The sequence below is a fragment of the Stegostoma tigrinum genome, chromosome 6 (assembly GCF_030684315.1).
Source record: "Stegostoma tigrinum isolate sSteTig4 chromosome 6, sSteTig4.hap1, whole genome shotgun sequence".
NCBI classification, from domain to species: Eukaryota; Metazoa; Chordata; class Chondrichthyes; order Orectolobiformes; family Stegostomatidae; genus Stegostoma; species Stegostoma tigrinum.
In genome coordinates, this window is record NC_081359.1 from 72,129,733 (window position 1) to 72,150,235 (window position 20,503).

At 41.5% G+C, this 20,503-nt stretch overlaps 2 protein-coding genes across 10 annotated transcripts in view; one reads left to right on the top strand and one right to left on the bottom strand.

The window, feature by feature from the left end:
* The window catches only part of cenpj (centromere protein J), a 62,846-nt gene extending 47,918 nt beyond the window's left edge, over positions 1-14,928 (bottom strand). For 4 of the 6 annotated variants that reach the window (XM_048533086.1, XM_048533084.1, XM_059646656.1 and 1 more), the window contains exons 1-4: positions 14,799-14,928; positions 12,214-12,255; positions 4,983-5,472; positions 3,392-3,515 (exon numbers count right to left, since the gene is read on the bottom strand). In XM_048533086.1, the coding sequence (XP_048389043.1) occupies positions 3,392-3,515; positions 4,983-5,420 (562 nt within the window). In that variant the 5' untranslated portion in view covers positions 5,421-5,472; positions 12,214-12,255; positions 14,799-14,928. The remainder of the gene's footprint in view (positions 1-3,391; positions 3,516-4,982; positions 5,473-12,213; positions 12,256-14,798) is intronic. The other 2 variants (XM_048533087.1, XM_048533085.1) reach the window with 2 other exon arrangements.
* A 2,924-nt stretch (positions 14,929-17,852) lies between these two features.
* parp4 (poly (ADP-ribose) polymerase family, member 4) overlaps positions 17,853-20,503 on the top strand; it is a 130,161-nt gene continuing 127,510 nt past the window's right edge. For 2 of the 4 annotated variants that reach the window (XM_048533178.2, XM_059646658.1), the window contains exon 1: positions 17,853-18,195. The gene's annotated coding sequence lies outside the window, so the exon portion shown is untranslated. The remainder of the gene's footprint in view (positions 18,196-20,503) is intronic. The other 2 variants (XM_048533179.2, XM_048533177.2) reach the window with 2 other exon arrangements.

Genomic DNA, 20,503 nt, shown 5'->3' on the forward strand with positions numbered 1-20,503 from the left:
TCAATCTTCTGGTTGAGGGGCAAGGGCACTACCAACTGTGCAACAAAATCATCTCAAAAGCTTTACCAGATTTGAAAAGAATAACTTGAATCTGCAAATTGTGGCCATTAGAAAAACAAAGTTAATAGCCTGGTTAAATCAAAGCTGGGCCAAAAGGACCTGTTCCCACACTGTTGGGAATCTAATCTTAAAAAAATAATAGGAATTCCAAAACAAAAATCACTGTATGGGCTAGATAATAAAATGTGAAGCTGGATGAACACAGCAGGCCAAGCAGCATCTCAGGAGCACAAAAGCTGACGTTTCGGGCCTAGGCCCTTCATCCCCGAAACGTCAGCTTTTGTGCTCCTGAGATGCTGCTTAGCCTGCTGTGTTCATCCAGCTTCACACTTTATTATATTGGATTCTCCAGCATCTGCAGTTCCCATTATCACTGTATGAGCTAATTGTTTGGCATTACTACAAAAACAGCATACTATATTGTAGTCAATTTTGTATAAGCACAAGTATAATAAAAAGACAAATAACCAAGTCACAATTTTATAATTGGAAAGCACTTGCATTGATCTGTGCTATGCACAAAAGATGAAGAGAACATACGCAACATAGTAATTCATAAATTTATGCAACATATTAAAAACCTCATGTTTGTAAACAAACTGTATACACCACCTAATATCCTATTGTCATATTTTTTACACCTACTTTATTCCTTTGTAAATTGCTACAGTTAATTACATTTGTATTTTGCCTATATAAACTTGCATACAGGCCATCTGGTCACATGTTAGACATAATTCTAATCTATGAACAGCTTCACATTTTTTCTTCTCAAAGTTTCAGGTTTTCATTTGTTTTCACAGACCCATTTTTCCTTAGTATTGCTGAAAGAGAGATATGTTGTTGAGGCTTTTTGCCTAATACTCACTCATCAGGACAGATGCAAGAACGTAAAATTACAAAGGTAGTAACAATTTCTGCTACATGGTTAAAAAAAAAGTTTTTGATTTGAAAAGCTGGCACTGATATGTTGAGCTGCTGTCATGAAGTATGCGCCAGAGAAATTCCCCATGCATTTTTTAAAAATTCGCTCACAGGATGCAGATGTCACTGATTGGGCCAACATTTATGGCCCATTCCTAGTTGGCCTTAAGAAAGTACAGGTGAGATGCCTTTTTGGACTGCTACAGTCCATGTAGTATAGGTGGGCCCACTATACCATGAAGAAAGGAATTCCAGGTCTTTAAAAAGCAGACTGAAGGAACAGAAACATTCAGAATTGCAAGCAGGAGTCAGGATGGTGAGCAGTTTGGGGAGAACTTGCAGTTGGTGTCTCCACGTATCTGCTGTCCTTGTCCTTCCAGATGGAAGTGGCTGGATTGCAGAGCTTAGATCTAATGTTGGCTGTGGAATTGCTTAGACGTGTTTATCACTTGCTGCTTACAGTGTTTGACACACAAGATGCCCTGTTGTGTAGCTCCACCAAGTTGACATCTCAGTAGAAATGCCTGGGGATGTACCTTTTTCCTGAGGAGACAGGTCCATAACTTATGAATATGTTGCTTCTAACAAGAATAAGTTAACCACATCACAAGTTTGACTGATAATATTACGTTGCTTGCTTGATCACATTATTCTTAGCTCACAGATTCCTCTACATTTGCCATCCAACTTCAGAATCACATCCGACAATAGATATTAAAACTTGAGGTTTGCAAGCATGGGCCAGTTGAATAAGGTCAGTTATCTGCCTATTGTGAACAGCCGAAGAGAAGCGTCATTTAATATGATCTGCCAGCAATTAGAATGTGCAGCTTAGATATCTGGCATCACAGGAACAGGGAACATCAGATGTATTACCAATTTGTGAAGTAGGAAGAATGCCTTTATTGACTTGATGGCAGCATCCTGCTTGCACCATGGGTACTAATACTGCATAGTTATGTTTGAAATAGTTTGTTGCTGAAAGCAAAGCACTCATTTCCTTTTAGATTTTTTGCATTATAATTTGAACTTCATTTTAATTTAATTATTATAACCTTCTGCACAGTCTTTCACCATATATCCTATTCTGGCCACCATTTTCCTAAATTCTGCAATTTTTTTGAATGACCTCTGTTCCTTTTCCTTCCATTGATACTGCATATTAGCACTATGAAACATCTTTCACTGCAGGTTTTTGCATGACACACTTCTAATGACCATTTTCTCACCCTAATTTCTAGGGCCAGATGACACACTATATCAAGACAATTGTACCAATGAAGTTACTAGATCTGGTATAGAATATTCTTCAAATCAAACCAGGTTGAATAGATTCCACATCATTCAATCACTTCATAAAGTTCGGGTTATGTTCAATCACATGGTTCCAGGTTAAATCAGGGCCTTGGTGTAAATATTTCACCTGTATTATGATATATCTGTCAATGCGACACTGGAGTATCAGCTCTGACTTTTCTAAGATCAAAAATACTAAACAGGAAGATTTATAGATGAGCAATGCTTCAGGAACTTTTGATAACATTTCAATGGTATCAACCAGGTGAAGACAATCAAGTAAGTATTCAGCAAAACATCAGTACAAATAATATTAAAAAGTTTTCGTTCAGAATCACAAAACTTTTAAAACAATAAATGGCAGATTTTAAAAATAATAATTAAAACTTACACCAAACCAAATTCAATTCACCAACTCCCACATCAAGGAAGCCAGTATCAATCTTCAGAAAAAGAAAAGGCTGCCTGACTTCTGGGGAGTCAGACTCCGGAGAACCTTTCTTTTGCTTCCTAAACTAGTGAGGATGGTCTAGTATGGGTACAATGCTAAATGTTATTTGATACTGCTTACAATCTAGCAGCAACAGAATTAACAGGCCCAACGAAACAGGCTAATATAGTTATAACAATCCAGCAGATACCATACTCATTATTCTGTGCAACTTACTTACTGTTAACAGTTTTCAATAAATAATTAAAAGTTAATGGTACGACAAATTTTAAAATTTTGTTGCATTTGTACAATACTGGCAATGGACATGATGAGCGAAATGACTACCCATTTTGTAATCATTTACTTTGAATTATTTAACTTTTTCTATATTAAATGCATGCATACAATGGTTTTAGAGAGTGTCTTTCAATCTCTTCTACTACATACAATGGCTCTTGAATCTTATTTTCTATCATTTCAAATAATGTTTAGAAGTTAGTTTTCTCTGTGCAGTCATATATATTTTGAGAACTCCAAATTCCAGTGTTAGTTACAAAAAGATTGAGAACTAAGGCAATCAAAATGACATGCTGTTTTCAAACAGATATCTTCAGTAATAGAATGCTTGCTATCGACCAAAAAAAAAGCAAAAAATATTTAACATGCAAACTTCTTTACCCGAAAATCCTTGTTGCGTACCAATAAGACCAAGTAGTGTCTGTTGTTCGTGCACCAGTCGCTGAAGCTGCTCCTGATGCTGCTTCTTTAGTTGCTCTTGTCTTTCCTGTTGCCACTCTCTTAACTACAAAAGAAATTATATGAATAATGCTCAATTATCTTACTTTCATATTTCAAAAGCTACACAAAGTTTAAGTTGTCTTTTTTTTAAGCTAAAGATTTCAACCACTGATTGTCAACAATCTTAAATAAGGAAGCTTTGCCATAGATAGTCTATAACAAGAAAGTGTACCATCAAATTAGGCCACATGGGATTAGTGCAAGTTAAGAGGCAGAAAACATTTAAAAAATGAACAAAACAACAACTACCTACTCAAGACACAAATACTTTTTTAATTGTTGACTATTGATGATATTTGTTAACTAACAATAAAAGGGACATTTATGCCTTGCTACATCTTCATTCCTTTCCTTTTACACAGAAACTGACTAAAAAGAGGAAAATGTAAGTTTTTTTGTTTTGTTTTCCTTTTCCATGGTGACAAGTTGTTTCTACAACCAGAGTTCATATTTTCACTGTGAAAGCATCACTTTGATGATCACTAAATATGATTATAATTCCAAAATACCTTACAGCAATGTCTTTGAAGTATAATTACTGTAAAGTGTGGGAAGCATGATATCCAACTTTAAGATATTCATGACAAGAAAAAAAAATTTACTTTATTCAGTTGGTACGAGTTGAGGAATACATATTTGGACACCTTTGAGAACTTCCATGCCATTTTTCCAATAAAAATGCAAAACCTTTCACTTCTACATCAGACAGATAAGAGCAGAGGGCATAATCTCAGAGTAAGGGGTTGACCAGTTAAGACAGAGACGAGCAGTAATTATTTTCTTTCAGAGGGCAGTGTATCCATGGAATTCTTTACTGCAGAGGGCTGTCAAGGCTGTGTCGGTAGGTATATTAAAGGTGAAGACACACAGATTTCCAATCAATAGGGAATTAAGAGTTATGGATAAAAGTCAGGAAAGTGGAATTGAGGATTATCAGGTCAGCCATGATCTCACTCAACGGTGGTGCAGACTTGATGAGCTGTATGACTTTATTCTGCTCTACATCTTATGTCATCTTCAAAAAAAGTGCTGCACTATCAAAGATCTTGAATGAAACAATGTCTCAGGACTGCACTGAAATATCTGCTGAGATTGGGGCTCAAATCTCTGGAGAGGGTCTTGAAACCACAACTTTCTGATCTGACTGCTACCATAAATGTATGCAGGCACCTCAATGGAGGCTGGATTTTTTTTGAAAGAGCATGAGGAATAGGGAGCTGGCAAAACGGCAAACTCTGTTGCATGAAATTATGATAAAGACAAACACATTGAAAAGCAAACAATACCATAGTTTGAAATTTCCTTTTCTTCTGTTATAAATAAAAATGACAATAGTTACTTTTTTAAATATAATAGTTACAGAAAATCTTTATTGCCTGTTGAACTTTGGATTTTCGCTGTTGTCTTCTAACATATTAGCTACCTTTGTAAAACATGCAGGAGAAAGGAAACAAATCTCTATTGTACGGACCTGTTCAAGTCTTTGCAAGACAGCATTATCACATGCAGTCTTTTCTTCAATGTGCTTCACTGCTTCATTATTACAGGACAATAAGCAACTTGGCGACGAAGAAGTGTGCTGTATTACATTTGAATGAAGATCTGAAGTCAACGAACTATTGATTTCAAGAGCAGTTTGTACCTTTCCATTTGGTGTATCTACTTTCAAAACAGGCTCATCATGAAGAGAATCTATGCTGATGCAACTGCTGTCGTTTGAGAACTGAAGTGGAATAAACTGAGCACTGAATGAGTCATTTACACTTCTACATTCTGGAGTTGAGTTAGTACCATTGAAACAAAAAGGAGCATTCAATATCACCCCTGCACGAGCAACATCCGTTGTCCATTCAGTCAAGAAATGCTGTCCTTGGTTGTTAATCATTGCAGACACATTCAAATTGTCCATCAAATTGTTTTGATCATAGGAATTGTTTTGGTGCCCCAAGCGTCTCACAATTCTGTAAAAAAAAAGTTATTTATCTGCAAAAGTCAGAAAAATTACTTATCTTAAATTCAGAATTAAATTCAAATATAGACTAAATACCTCCAAGAGGTATTTCATCTGTGTTTCACTCAGTCACAAAACTTGTAGACTTATTTAAGTTAGCTTTATAAAACATTATCAGTGTTTTGTTTCCCTCATCGCTACTCCATACTTAGTTAGCTTGCCCAAGATGAAGGCTAGCCCCAAGGGTCAGGGAGACTGACTGCTCTGAATAGAAGACGTTATGATAAATGCACTGTTGGAATCATAATACAAGGCAAAATAGATGGTTGGAGAGAATCATATGAAATTCTTCAAGATCTACCTGACTGATGTGGCTTTGTTACCATGAAGACCAGCAGATCCAGGATAAAACTGATTGAGAACAGAATGTAAAATATGTATATCTGAAGGCAGGAGCAGCTGAGAAAACTGTGGTTAGACTTTCAATCTCCAGGGTTTTAGAAGAGTCAATGTACAGTTGGTGTTGCTTTCAGTTTGTTACAGAAAAGGTCTGAAAAAAAAAACTTTAAAAAATTGCCCGACAAAAGTTCAAGTAAGTCACTGGGAATTCAAATAGCTTTCTGAATGTCTTAGCTTGCAATAAGGATTGTGACAAATTGTAGAAAATATGATTATGACTCCATATAGCACGAAACAAACTCTTTAGTCCAATTCATCTGCGCTGACCAGACATCCCACTCCGACCTAGTCCCAGTTGCCATCATTTGACCCAAATCCGTCTAAACCCTTCTTATTCCAATCCCCATCCAGATGCCTCTTAAATACTATCAGAGATAACGGGAACTGCAGATGCTGGAGAATTCCAAGATAATAAAATGTGAGGCTGGATGAACACAGCAGGCCAAGCAGCATCTCAGGAGCACAAAAGCTGACGTTTCGGGACTAGACCCTTCATCAGAGAGGGGGATGGGGAGAGGGAACTGGAATAAATAGGGAGAGAGGGGGAGGCGGACCGCAGATGGAGAGTAAAGAAGATAGGTGGAGAGAGTGTAGGTGGGGAGGTAGGGAGGGGATAGGTCAGTCCAGGGAAGACGGACAGGTCAAGGAGGTGGGATGAGGTTAGTAGGTAGATGGGGGTGCGGCTTGGGGTGGGAGGAAGGGATGGGTGAGAGGAAGAACCGGTTAGGGAGGCAGAGACAGGTTGGACTGGTTTTGGGATGCAGTGGGTGGGGGGGGGAAGAGCTGGGCTGGTTGTGTGGTGCAGTGGGGGGAGGGGACGAACTGGGCTGGTTTAGGGATGCAGTAGGGGAAGGGGAGATTTTGAAACTGGTGAAGTCCACATTGATACCATATGGCTGCAGGGTTCCCAGGCGGAATATGAGTTGCTGTTCCTGCAACCTTCGGGTGGCATCATTGTGGCACTGCAGGAGGCCCATGATGGACATGTCATCTAGAGAATGGGAGGGGGAGTGGAAATGGTTTGCGACTGGGAGGTGCAGTTGTTTGTTGCGAACTGAGCGGAGGTGTTCTGCAAAGCGGTCCCCAAGCCTCCCCTTGGTTTCCCCAATGTAGAGGAAGCCGCACCGGGTACAGTGGATGCAGTATACCACATTGGCAGATGTGCAGGTGAGCCTCTGCTTAATGTGGAATGTCATCTTGGGGCCTGGGATGGGGGTGACGGAGGAGGTGTGGAGACAAGTGTAGCATTTCCTGCGGTTGCAGGGGAAGGTGCCGGGTGTGGTGGGGTTGGAGGGCAGTGTGGAGCGAACAAGGGAGTCACGGAGAGAGTGGTCTCTCCGGAAAGCTGACAGGGGAGGGGATGGAAAAATGTCTTGGGCGGTGGGGTCGGATTGTAAATGGCGGAAGTGTCGGAGGATAATGCGTTGTATCCGGAGGTTGGTAGGGTGGTGTGTGAGAACGAGGGGGATCCTCTTGGGGCGGTTGTGGCGGGGGCGGGGTGTGAGGGATGTGTTGCGGGAAATACGGGAGACGCGGTCAAGGGCGTTCTCGATCACTATGGGGGGGAAAGTTGCGGTCCTTAAAGAACTTGGACATCTGGGATGTGCGGGAGTGGAATGTCTTATCGTGGGAGCAGATGCGGCAGAGGCGGAGGAATTGGGAATAGGGGATGGAATTTTTGCAGGAGGGTGGGTGGGAGGAGGTGTATTCTAGGTAGCTGTGGGAGTCGGTGGGCTTGAAATGGACATCAGTTACAAGCTGGTTGCCTGAGATGGAGACTGAGAGGTCCAGGAAGGTGAGGGATGTGCTGGAGATGGCCCAGGTGAACTGAAGGTTGGGGTGGAAGGTGTTGGTGAAGTGGATGAACTGTTCGAGCTCCTCTGGGGAGCAAGAGGCGGCGCCGATACAGTCATCAATGTACCGGAGGAAGAGGTGGGGTTTGGGGCCTGTGTAGGTGCGGAAGAGGGACTGTTCCATGTAACCTACAAAGAGGCAGGCATAGCTGGAGCCCATGCGGGTGCCCATGGCCACCCCCTTAGTCTGTAGGAAGTGGGAGGAGTCAAAAGAGAAGTTGTTGAGTGTGAGGACGAGTTCAGCTAGGCGGATGAGAGTGTCGGTGGAGGGGGACTGGTCGGGCCTGCGGGACAGGAAGAAGCGGAGGGCCTTGAGGCCATCTCCATGCGGAACGCAGGTGTACAGGGACTGGACGTCCATGGTGAATATGAGGTGTTGGTGGCCAGGGAATTGGAAGTCCTGGAGGAGGTGGAGGGCGTGGGTGGTGTCACGGACGTAGGTGGGGAGTTCCTGGACCAAAGGGGAGAAAATGGAGTCCAGATAGATGGAGATGAGTTCGGTGGGGCAGGAGCAGGCTGAGACGATGGGTCGACCAGGGCAGGCAGGTTTGTGGATTTTGGGAAGGAGATAGAAACGGGCCGTGCGGGGTTGGGGAACAATGAGGTTGGAGGCTGTGGGTGGGAGGTCCCCTGTGGTGATGAGTTCGTGAATGGTGTTGGAGATGATGGTTTGGTGCTCGGGTGTGGGGTCATGATCGAGGAGGCGGTAGGAGGTGGTGTCGGAGAGTTGGCGTCTGGCCTCGGCGATGTAGAGGTCAGTGCGCCATACTACCACTGCGCCACCCTTGTCTGCGGGTTTGATGGTGAGGTTGGGGTTGGAGCGGAGGGAGCGGAGGGCTGCCCGTTCTGCGGGGGAGAGGTTGGAGTGGGTGAGAGGGGTGGAGGGGTTGAGGCGGTTAATGTTATTGCACCCATATCCACCACTTCCTCTAGCTGCTCATTCTATACATGTAGCACCCTGTGTGAAAAGGTTACTTCTCAAGTCTCTTACAAATCTTTCCCTCTGTCCCAAAACCTATGCTATCCGAGAAAAAGAATAAGAAGATAGAGCTGAGGAGATAGTGCAGTGGGCATGGATTCAGATTTTTGGATCGTTAGGATCTCTCTGGTTCAGAGAAGACTTGTTCAAAAGGGACTGGTTTCACCAGAACTGGAAAGAGACTGATATCCTGGTAAAGAGATCTAGTACTATTCGGGAACCTTTACACTAATAAGGGGGTGTGTGCACGTGCATGGGGCAGGGGGTGGAGGAGATCCTAAGTAGAAGTGAGAAGAGAAGGAGATAGGAGGATAGTTCTGGATTAAAAAAGCTCAAGTTATTTATATAAGGCAAGCAAAAGAAAGTCAGAACTCTGAATAATTAAATTGCATTTATTTTCAATGCAGAAAAGACTGATGAGCTCAAGGCATGGATGGAACATGGGACTGGAACATCATAGCTATTACAGCAACATGGCCGGCGAGAGGCAGGACTGATAGCTCAATATTCTGAGGTTTAGATGCTAGAGGAAGGATAGAAAGGGAGGCAAGAGAGGAGGGAGAGTGGTCTTTTTGATTAAGAAAAATATTACTGCAGTTCTTGGAAAGGGTATTTCTGAAGGATTGTCCAGTGAAGCTATATAGGCGGAACTCAAATAAGAAAGGGATGATCACCATGTTGGGATAGTACAAGTGTACTGGGGAACATGGACAAAAAGACACCGAGGGGTTCAGATACATAGTTCTTTGAAAGTTGCATCACGGGAGACAAGATAGTTAAGGTGGCATTTAGCATGCTTGCCTTCATTGCTCAGACTATTGATTTTAGGAGTTGGGATGTTGGTGATGCCACTTTTGGAGTTCTATGTGCAGTTCTAGTTGCCCTGCTATAGGAAAGATATCATTAAATTGGACAGTGTTCGGAAAAGATTGACTAGGATATTGCTAGGACTGGATAGTTTGAGTTATAAGGAAAGGCTGGGACTTTTCTCACTGGAGCGTATGAAGTTGAGAGGTGACCTTACAGAGGCTTATAAAATCAAGAGGGGCATAGATAAGGTGAATTGCAAAGGTCTTTTCCCTAGGATAGGGGAGTTCATAGCTCGGGGACATGCTTTTAATGAGAGAGGAGAAAGATTTAAAAGGGGCTCAAGGAGCAACTTTTTCACAAAGGTGGTCCATACGTGGAATGAACAGCCAGAGGAAGTGGTAGATGCAGGTACAGTTACAACATTTAAAAGACATCTGCATAGGGACATGAGTTGGGTAAGGTTTGGAGGGATATGAGCACGTGGGATAGTTTAGTTTGGGAAATTTGTTTGGCACAGACAAGTTGGTTCAAAGGGTCTGTTTCCGTGCTGTATGACTCAATGACGCTACAGTTTCTCCTGAACAAAACCAAAATTTAAATCATGGCAAGTAACTGAAAAGTCATAGTATTTCTGCATTTAAACAGAAGGATGATGATGGCTGGTTGAGAATTCCTTGAATGCTGAAGAAATCTGCAGCCATGAAAGAGAATGGACACCAGAAATTAAAATTGCAAGAGGCTTGGTTAAGGACTGCATTTACAAGTTAATACCCTGATATTCATGTTCTTCGCACAGCTAACCAAACAAACTGCATAATATCTGAATGCAGGACCTGGAAAAACCATAAAACACTGACAAAATTAGAAAGAAGATCCATAGCAACAAATCACAAGAGAGATGTAAATTGGCAATAAAAATGAATGCTCATTTGGAAGAACATTCGAATTTCAAGAACTCAAACTGAACTTCAAATCCTACATGCCACACAAGATTGGATGTGATGGTTAAATCTAATAAAACTGTTAAGGCAGACTTTTAAACTAAGGAGGTCTGACGGCAAGGGCTGTCAGATATTAGCTGAGTGTTATCTGTACTGAATGAAGTAAGCTGTCATTGAATTGACATGGATATATTTTAATATGATGTTTAAAATATTACTATGGTTATTATCACTCAGAATTCAAACATTTTTTAAAAACTTCGAAGTGTGACACCATGAGAGAGAATGAGGGAAGGATATTGCGGACACTACATTGTGTTACAGTACTTGTGGCTTTAAGAGGTGTATTTTGTCTTTTCCTGAAGAAAGATTGAGATAGAGATATTAAGCAGTCTGCTCCAAAGCCAAAGTGAACAGCTTGAAACTGGATATGGAAGCTCTTATTCCTTTCTCTGATACAGCAAAAAGCTGGGGTTCTCTTTCCGCTGCTAGAATTGCAGTGAGACAATCTATTTTACTGAATTTGCCTTTGTCAAGGGTGTGTTTGTGCAATATTACTACTATATTGGAACAGTCAATTAGTAGTAGTTTATATACACACATTATGTTGTTAACCATTGATAGCGTTAGAGTTAAGCATCAAAGTGTTGCTGAGTAGCAAGGTAAATTCAAGCCACACAAGTGATGCAATGAGCACCTCCCACAGGAGAAAATCTAACCATCTCCCCTTGAAATTGAACGGCATTACAAATTGCTAAATCTCCACTATCATCATCCTGGAGGTTAACATCGAGCAGAAACTGTACTGGACCAGTCATATAAATACTGTAGCTACAATAGCAGTACAGTGGTTGGGCATTCTGCAGCAAGTAACGCATCTCTTGACTCCCCAAAGCTGCCCATCACCCATTAGTTACAAGTTGAGAATGTGGTTAAATACTCTTTACTTGCCTGGAGGAGTGGGATACTTTGAAAGAGCCAAGGCAATAGGGTTAGATATGGGAACACCTCTACGTGCAAGTCACGTCTCCAAGCCACACTCTTATCTCAACTTAGAACTGTAGAATTACTCCTTCACTACCTTGTCAGAAAATGAATTTTATAACAATAATTCTTGCTGCATAGACACGATTTCCTCAAATCACCTACCTTAAAAATATATTTGCTAGTTGCTACTGGATGCAGTTTGTTCCTACTCACTCTCATCATGATCCTACAAGATTTTGAACACCTCCATAAAAAACTTCCCAAGGAGGACAAATACCAGGTTCTTCAATCTCTTCACAGAATTGACATAATATAATTCCTATTGTTCATATACTATACTTCATCCATGCACCATTCTAATAAATTTTGTCTGCATCCATTCAATTGTTTTCACGTCCTCCCTAAAGAATTCACCCTAAGACACCAGCAGAGCCCAGGTTTTTCATTAACACTTTGTCTACCTTCCCTGCTTCTGTATTCCCTGGGTGTATTCATAAAGTCAATCATTTCTTATATTTTTATTTATAGATTCCTCAACTTGTTCTGACCCCTTCAAAGACACTTTCACCTGATCGCTCTTCCTGCACTATCTAGGCTGTAGGGACGTACAAATCTATGGGCCTAGTGCTGGAAAATTGGATTAGAATAGTTTCCCCCTTCCCTCGAAATCGTTCAGCATTTGTATTCTTTCAAATCAATTTGTAGGATTCACCGGTGCTTACCTCGGCTTTTGAGGAGGATCACGTGGGATGTTACCATCTGACCTGAAACATGGAGATAGAGTTCTGTCATTCCTAGCCGCTTGTAAGTGATTTCTTACCTATTTTGCTGTGGATGGCACATGCTGTCATTACTTGGTCTTGTCTACATGTGACACCAGTCCCACAAACATGGTTAACTGTCAACTGCTGCGTGAAATGGCCTAGCAAGCCATTCGGCTCTATCAATCACCACCAAGTCTCAACAAAGAAATGAAATGGATGGACCAGCCAGCATCCACCTTGGCACCAAAAATAATAACAGCAAAATCAAAAAGGTGATGCTGAAAAGTGTTCCTTACTAACATCTACGGGGCTAGTACAAAGGTTTGAAGAGCTGTCTCACAGAATGCTGCAGTGAAAGTGACAACCCTTGATATCAAGGCTACATTTTATTAAGTGTGCCATCAAGGAACCCTAGCAAAACTGAAATCCATGGGAGACTTAAACTTCACACATGGGAAGACAGCTGTGATTATTGGAGATCAGTCATCTTAGCTCCAGAACATCTCTGCAGGAGTTTCTTAGGGTAGATATTTATAACCAACCTGTTCAGAGTTGCTATCACATGCCTCTGAAGCATTTGGGACCTGAACATGGACTTCTTAGTCTAAAGATAGGGACATTACTACTGTGACACAAGAGCTTCAGGGGGCTGTCCCAAGCCCAATCATTTTTAGCTGCTTCAATGACCTTCCCGCTCCACCATTAAAGATTAGAAAAGGTGTGTTTGATGATTGCACAACACTCAGCATTATTCCTGACTTCTCAGATGCTGAAGCATTCCGTGCCCAAATGCAGCAAGTCATGGGCAATATCCAGACTTGGACTAACAAGTGACAAGTAACAGTCACACAATATAAAAGTAAGGCAATGACCGTCTCCAATAAGAGAAAATCTAATCACCATTCTCGACATTCAATGGTGTTGCCATCACTGAATCACTCACTAACAACATTCCAGGGATTACCATTGACCAAAATTGAACTGGAGTCACCAAGTAAATAGTGACAACAAAAGCAGGTCAGACAGGAGGAATGCTGGAGTGGAACTCACCTCCTCGCTCCCAAAAGCCTGTCCACAAGCTACAAATCACAAGTCAGGAGTGTGATGGAATACTCCCCATTTGCCAGGACACATGCAGTTCCAACAACACTCAAGAAGCTTAACACCATCCAGGACAAAGCAGCACAAACATCTAGTCACCACCACAAATCTCTGTAGCAGCGTGCATTATCAGCAACATGCACTTCAGAAATTCACCAAATATCCTCAGACAGCACTTTCTAACCCCCCTACCACTTCCTTCTAGGAGAACAAGAGCAGCAGGTACTTGGGAAGACAACCACCTGCAAGTTTCCCTTCAAGCCATTTATCCTGTCTTGGAGCAATATTACCATTCCTTCACTGTCACTGGGTTAAAATCCTGGAATTCCCTCCCTAACAGTACTGTTTGTTTATCTAGAGCACGTGGACTGCAGAGGTTCAAGGAAGCAGCTCTACCCCGCCTTCTCAAGGGCACCTAGCGACAGGTAATAAATGGCCCAGCAAACAATACCTGCATCCATGAGAATTAGAAAAAGAAATGTAATTTCACAGTTCTCTGTATTAATTTACATCAGAGATATACTACATATCCATTTCAACAAGTTGTCTAGATGCTTGGAAGATTTTGATAGAATGGATAAAGAGAGAACACTTTACTCCCCATTTATAACCAAGAAAAATCAATAGAAATCTTTCCTCCACAGTGGTGAGAACATAGAATTCACAGCCACCGGGAGTGATTGAGATACCATAGACATATTTAAGAGAAAGCTAAAAGGGGAATAGATTACTTCAGCAATTTTCGATGAGGAATGCTCAGAGGAGACTTCAGAGAAACATAAACATCAGACATGTTGGGCAAATGACCTACTTCTATGCCAAATAACCTATGTAATTGCATCGACACAGAAGAAATTTGGCACCCACATCCGACCACATCTGTAATCAGATTGGCTTCAAAATCTGCCATAAAAGCCATCGTGCGACATTCAACCTCTGAAGGCCTATTCCTCCATTACTTCACTCCACTACTTCCAAGTGTACCTAAGCAATCAATAGCATATCACAACAGTTTTAAAATCGTACTCATTCATCAGAAGTGGTTCAAACAATTGGCTAAACCGATGTATCACCTCTAACATCATAAATTTTATTGCACTAATTATATTACCGTAACTGTTTGTTTCATCAAGGTGGCATTTGCATTAAGTTGCCATTTGATGGTTTCATCAGCAAACGCTGATGTCAAAAGCCTCTCGACAGTTATCAATCTGGCGTCATTCTCACAGCGTATGAATAAATTAAACATTAAAACAATTGCAGTTAGCATTGTGCAAACAGCCAAGGAATCAAGAGATGCGATGAACAGGCTAATTTTCAGCCGAGGAGGGCTGTTTCTCGCCAGTATTGGCATATACCACAAACATCGATAGAACAATCTGTTCGGTTTTACTTACGCGGTTCACACAGCATCGGTAAAACTCTAGACCAGGGTAACTCACCATCGCTAAGACACCAAGAAGTCTTCCAGGAACGAACAGCCGACATTTCCCCAACGTGCGCGAGAACGGCAGTTTAACTGACAATCCCAACTTCCCCACATTGATCTTAAATCTACCGCCATTTTGAAACGTTAAACCGCGGCTCTAACTGGGCATGCACCTACTCTCTCAGCACTCTGGGAATTGTAGTCCTCCTCACAAGATCAACCTCCCCCACAACTACAATTTTAATGAGTTTTTCGAGCAATTTCTGTTTTTGTTTCTGATTTCTAGCATCAGCAGTTCTTTCGCGGTTTTTTTGGTACAACTTAAATGCGTTTATTTTTTGTCTAGCCAGCAACATAATTACACAAGTGTACAAAGAAAATGTATATAAATTGATCACAAAAATAAAGAGCTAATACTTGCATGTAACAACACAAAAAGTTTGAGATAACAAGGTGTCGAGCTGGATGAACACAGCAGGCCAAGCAGCATCAGAGGAGCAGGAAGGCTGACGTTTCGGGCCTAGACCGTTCATCAGAAAAATTCGCTCTCCAGCATCTGCAGTTCCTACTATCTCTGAAACAAAAAGAGTTTGATTAACGTTTGCGACAAAGTCATGCATATTATAATTGATTTATTTAAATGGTGTAACATGAAAACACTTCAAGGAAACTTTTAAAAATAAAAAGGAAGGAGCTCAAAAATGGTCTGAGGAGAGCCAGGAGGGGGCACGAGAAAGGCTTGGCAGAAGGAATCCGGGAAAACACAAAGGCATTTTACACTTATGTGAGGAATAAGAGAATGGTCAAAGAAAGAGTAGGGCCGATCAGGGATAGCATAGGGAACTTGTGTGTGGAGCCTGAGGAGGTAGGGGAAGCCCTAAATGAGTTTTTTGCTTCTGTCTTTACGAAAGAAACGACCTGTGTAGTGAATGAAACCTTTGAAGAGCAGGTGTGCATGCTGGAATGGATAGAGATAGAGGAAGCTGATGTACTGAAAATTTTGTCAAACATTAAGATTGACAAGTCGCCAGGCCCGGATCAGATTTGTCCTCGGCTGCTTTGGGAAGCGAGAAATGCAATTGCTTCGCCACTTGCGAAGATCTTTGCATCCTCGCTCTCCACTGGAGTCGTACCTGAGGACTGGAGAGAGGCAAATGTAATTCCTCTCTTCAAGAAAGGAAATAGGGAAATCCCCGGCAATTATAGACCGGTAAGTCTCACGTCTGTCGTCTGCAAGGTGTTAGAAAGGATTCTGAGGGATAAGATTTATGACCATCTGGAAGAGCATGGCTTGATCAAATACAGTCAACACGGCTTTGTGAGGGGTAGGTCATGCCTTACAAACCTTATCGAGTTTTTTGAGGATGTGACTAGTAAGGTTGATGAGGGTCAAGCTGTGGATGTGGTGTATATGGACTTCAGTAAGGCATTTGATAAGGTTCCCCATGGAAGGCTCATTCAGAAGGTCAGGAGGAATGGGATACAGGGGAACTTAGCTGCTTGGATACAGAATTGGCTGGCCAACAGAAGACAGCGAGTGGTAGTAGAAGGAAAATATTCTGCCTGGAAGTCAGTGGTGAGTGGGGTTCCACAGGGCTCTGTCCTTGGGCCTCTACTGTTTGTAATTTTTATTAATGACTTGGACGAGGGAATTGAAGGATGGGTCAGCAAGTTTGCAGACGACACAAAGGTCGGAGGTGTCGTTGACAGTGTAGAGGGCTGTTGTAGGCTGCAGCGGGACATTGACAGGATGCAGAGATGGGCTGAGAGGTGGCAGATGGAGTTCAACCTGGATAAATGCGAGGTGATGCATTTTGGAAGGTCGAATTTGAAAGCTGAGTACAGGATTAAGGATAGGATTCTTGGCAGCGTGGAGGAACAGAGGGATCTTGGTGTGCAGATACATAGATCCCTTAAAATGGCCACCCAAGTGGACAGGGTTGTTAAGAAAGCATATGGTGTTTTGGCTTTCATTAACAGGGGGATTGAGTTTAAGAGTCGTGAGATCTTGTTGCAGCTCTATAAAACTTTGGTTAGACCGCACTTGGAATACTGCGTCCAGTTCTGGGCGCCCTATTATAGGAAAGATGTGGATGCTTTGGAGAGGGTTCAGAGGAGGTTTACCAGGATGCTGCCTGGACTGGAGGGCTTATCTTATGAAGAGAGGTTGACTGAGCTCGGTCTCTTTTCATTGGAGAAAAGGAGGAGGGGAGGGGACCTAATTGAGGTATACAAGATAATGAGAGGCATAGATAGAGTCGATAGCCAGAGACTATTTCCCAGGGCAGAAATGGCTAGCACGAGGGGTCATAGTTTTAAGCTGGTTGGTGGAAAGTATAGAGGGGATGTCAGAGGCAGGTTCTTTACGCAGAGAGTTGTGAGAGCATGGAATGCGTTGCCAGCAGCAGTTGTGGAAGCAAGGTCATTGGGGTCATTTAAGAGACTGCTGGACATGCATATGGTCACAGAAATTTGAGGGTGCATCCATGAGGATCAATGGTCGGCACAACATTGTGGGCTGAAGGGCCTGTTCTGTGCTGTACTGTTCTATGTTCTATGTTCTATTCTAACATCATGACGACCTTTTCATTTTATCATCTGTTGTTGGTACTGAATATAAATGATTAATTTTCCTTTAACATTAAAACTTTTCTGGAACATGCCAATGAGCAAATATATCTAATGCAGAAAGTTGTTAAGATGAATCGGAAATTTGTTGCAGAAACTTCTGGGTTTAGTGTACCAAATTTTACTTTTGAAAAAAAGGCGATTGTCATTTTAAATTTTAACTACAATTTCAATCTAGTCAGATTATTCATGCCCTGTTGCGCACATTTTTGTATCACGATTGGAGAAATTTTCACTTGTGTTCTTCCCTGTTAGTCTGTTTCTATTATTTGACCTGCTAAGCTTTACAGCAATTTTTTGTGTTCCATTATTTGACTGTTTGTTTTGGACGGTGTTTGTAGTATGTTGCTACCGTTTATCGGTACCATTTTTTTTCTCTTGATATTCCTATAATTGGTTGATCCGGTTGCAGAAAACACAAATTGACATTACATCCGGGACAAGGGAGAATTTCCTTAATTACCGAACGATGATGGAAGTATTTTTGTGATTTTTTTCACAAACTAATGTCTGTTTTTTTTAAAAAAAAGTTGCCTGAACCGCGACGAAAAGAAGGCACGGTAAGACATCACAAAGTTAACTTTGCTGAAGGTGTCCAGAACGAACCAAAAGAAGACGGCGGCGAGAAAAGTAATCACTGCGATATTCAGTATCCGCCCTAATTTTCTTGCAACTGGATAGATAAGCCAAAGAAAATGTCGATGAAAATGTAGAGGTTTAGACAAATGCTTTTGTTTCATAATTTAAAAAAAGAACTGCACCTACGAAAGGACTTGATTCCGGTAGGCACAAAAAATAGTTTGCCGTGACTTCCGGTAACTTGTTTTTATTTAATCCTGGACAATATGCATTGTTGGCAAAGTCAGCACTTACTACTCTTACCGAATTATAGTCATAGAGCTGTACAGCACGGAAATAGACCCTTCCGTCCAACTCGCCTATGCTGACTGGGTAACCTGAATACATCTAGTCCCATTTGCCAGTGTTTAGCCCATAGCCCTCTAAACCTTCCTATTCATGTACCCATCCAGATGCTTTTTAAATGTTGTAATTGTTCCAGCATCCACCACTTCCTCTGGTAGCGCATTCCATACATGCACCACCCTCTGCATGAAAAAGTTACTGGTAAGTCCCTTTTAAAATCTTTCTCCCTGACCTTAAACCTTTGCCCTTTAGTTTTGGACACACCCCCACCCTAGGGAAAGACCTTGTCTATTTACCCTATCCATACTTCTCTTGATTTTATAAATCTCTATAAAATCACCCCTCAGCCTCTGATAGTCCAGGGAAAATAGCCCCAACCTATTCAGGCTCTCTTTATAGCTCAAACCCTCCAACCCTGGCAACATGCTCGTAAATCTTTTCTGAAACTTGAACGTTTCCTTCAATGTTGGTGTGATCTGAAAACTTATTAACCTTTTAGTTTTCCAATTACGGGTAGTCTCCTATAACATGATAGTTGGATTCTTGCATTACCTTGTGCCATAGAAAATCACGTTATAGGGAAATTACTATACTTTTACAGTAGAAAGATTGCGTTATCCAAACAACATCCTGTATTCATCAGTTGCATTACAGCCAATTCGCATTAACAAAACACACATTACAGCAGAACTACTTATATCTGCATTTCCTAAGTATGTGATTTGACTTCCATTCTCTTCCCTTTGCTTTGAATTACTGGTTATAATGTCTTTTCCACCTGGATCTACCTTTAGCCTATTTCCTCCATTAAAGTTCATGTGAACACCCTTTCCAAGCCATTCTGTTAGAACCCTGGATTTAAGGTGTTACTGTCTTAATATTATCACTAATGTCCCAGAAAACAGATTAGACCATTCCTTCGCCTTGCTGATCCTGATGCAAATTCACAAATGACTGATAATCAAAGGATCATAAGCTGCCCCTGTCCTGTTCTTAATGTAAAGGGATCAAGGGTTACGGGGAGAAAGGAAGACTGGGGTTGAGGAATTTATCAGCCATGATTGAATAGCAGAGCAGACTTGATGGGCCGAATAGCCTAATTTCTGCTCCTATGTCTTATGGTCATGGATGTTATGATACACCTCTGGAGCAGGTAAAACTGGAACTCCAGTCTCCTGGCTCAGAGGTAGGTGCACTACCACTGTGTGAAAAGAGCCCACCAGCCTTGTCTTTTGCATAAAAATGTACAAGGCACACTCATTAATAAGGATGGGCATATTAAACCCATTTGCTTGGGTTAATTGTTTAGTTGTTCACCACCATTCATGACTAATTGTGCAGGACTGCCATGTTTCAATGTGACTAATTAATTATGGATTTCTTGTTACTTCTATTGTATGGCATACACAAACACCCTTGTAGTAGCTTCATCATGTTGACAACTTTTTAAATAAAAATTACTACCTTTCTGAATCGCTGCAGTTTGCACTGAAAGGGGCTAACAGAATTCTGGAACCTTCCTACTTGTAGTTCAGTTAGCCAAAGATCTGGTATAAAATGCTTTAATCCGTTATTAAGAAAGTATCAGCAGAACATTTAGAAATCAATACATTTAAGTAGGATCAACATGATTTGAGAACGGGTAAATGTGCTTGCCTAATTTATTAGAGTTATTTCAGAAAGTACCCAGATATATCCTGTATTCGGATTTCCAAAGACATTCTATACAGTACCACTTAAAACATTGCTACACAAAAGCACATAGGATAGAGGCAATTTGTCAGTATGGATACAGGATTGGTCACCTCACAAGAAGCAGAAAGTTGGGGTAAGTGAGATAACAAGGTGTAGAGCATCAGAGGAGCAGAAAAGCTGATGTTTCAGGCCTAGACCCTTCTTCAGAAATTCATCCAGCTCTACACCTTGTACTGTGATGTTGCTTAGCCTGCTGTGTTCATGCAGCTCTCCACCTTGATATCTCAGATTCTCCAGCATCTGCAGTTCCTACTATCTCTGAAACAGTTGGGGTAAGTGTTCCTTTTCACATTCACAGAATCACAAAAGTCTTACACAGAAAGCACACAAGGCTATTTCTTCAAGTGAACATTATTGCCTAGTGCCACTTACCCGCTTTCTTCCCCACATCCTTGCACATTATTTTTATCT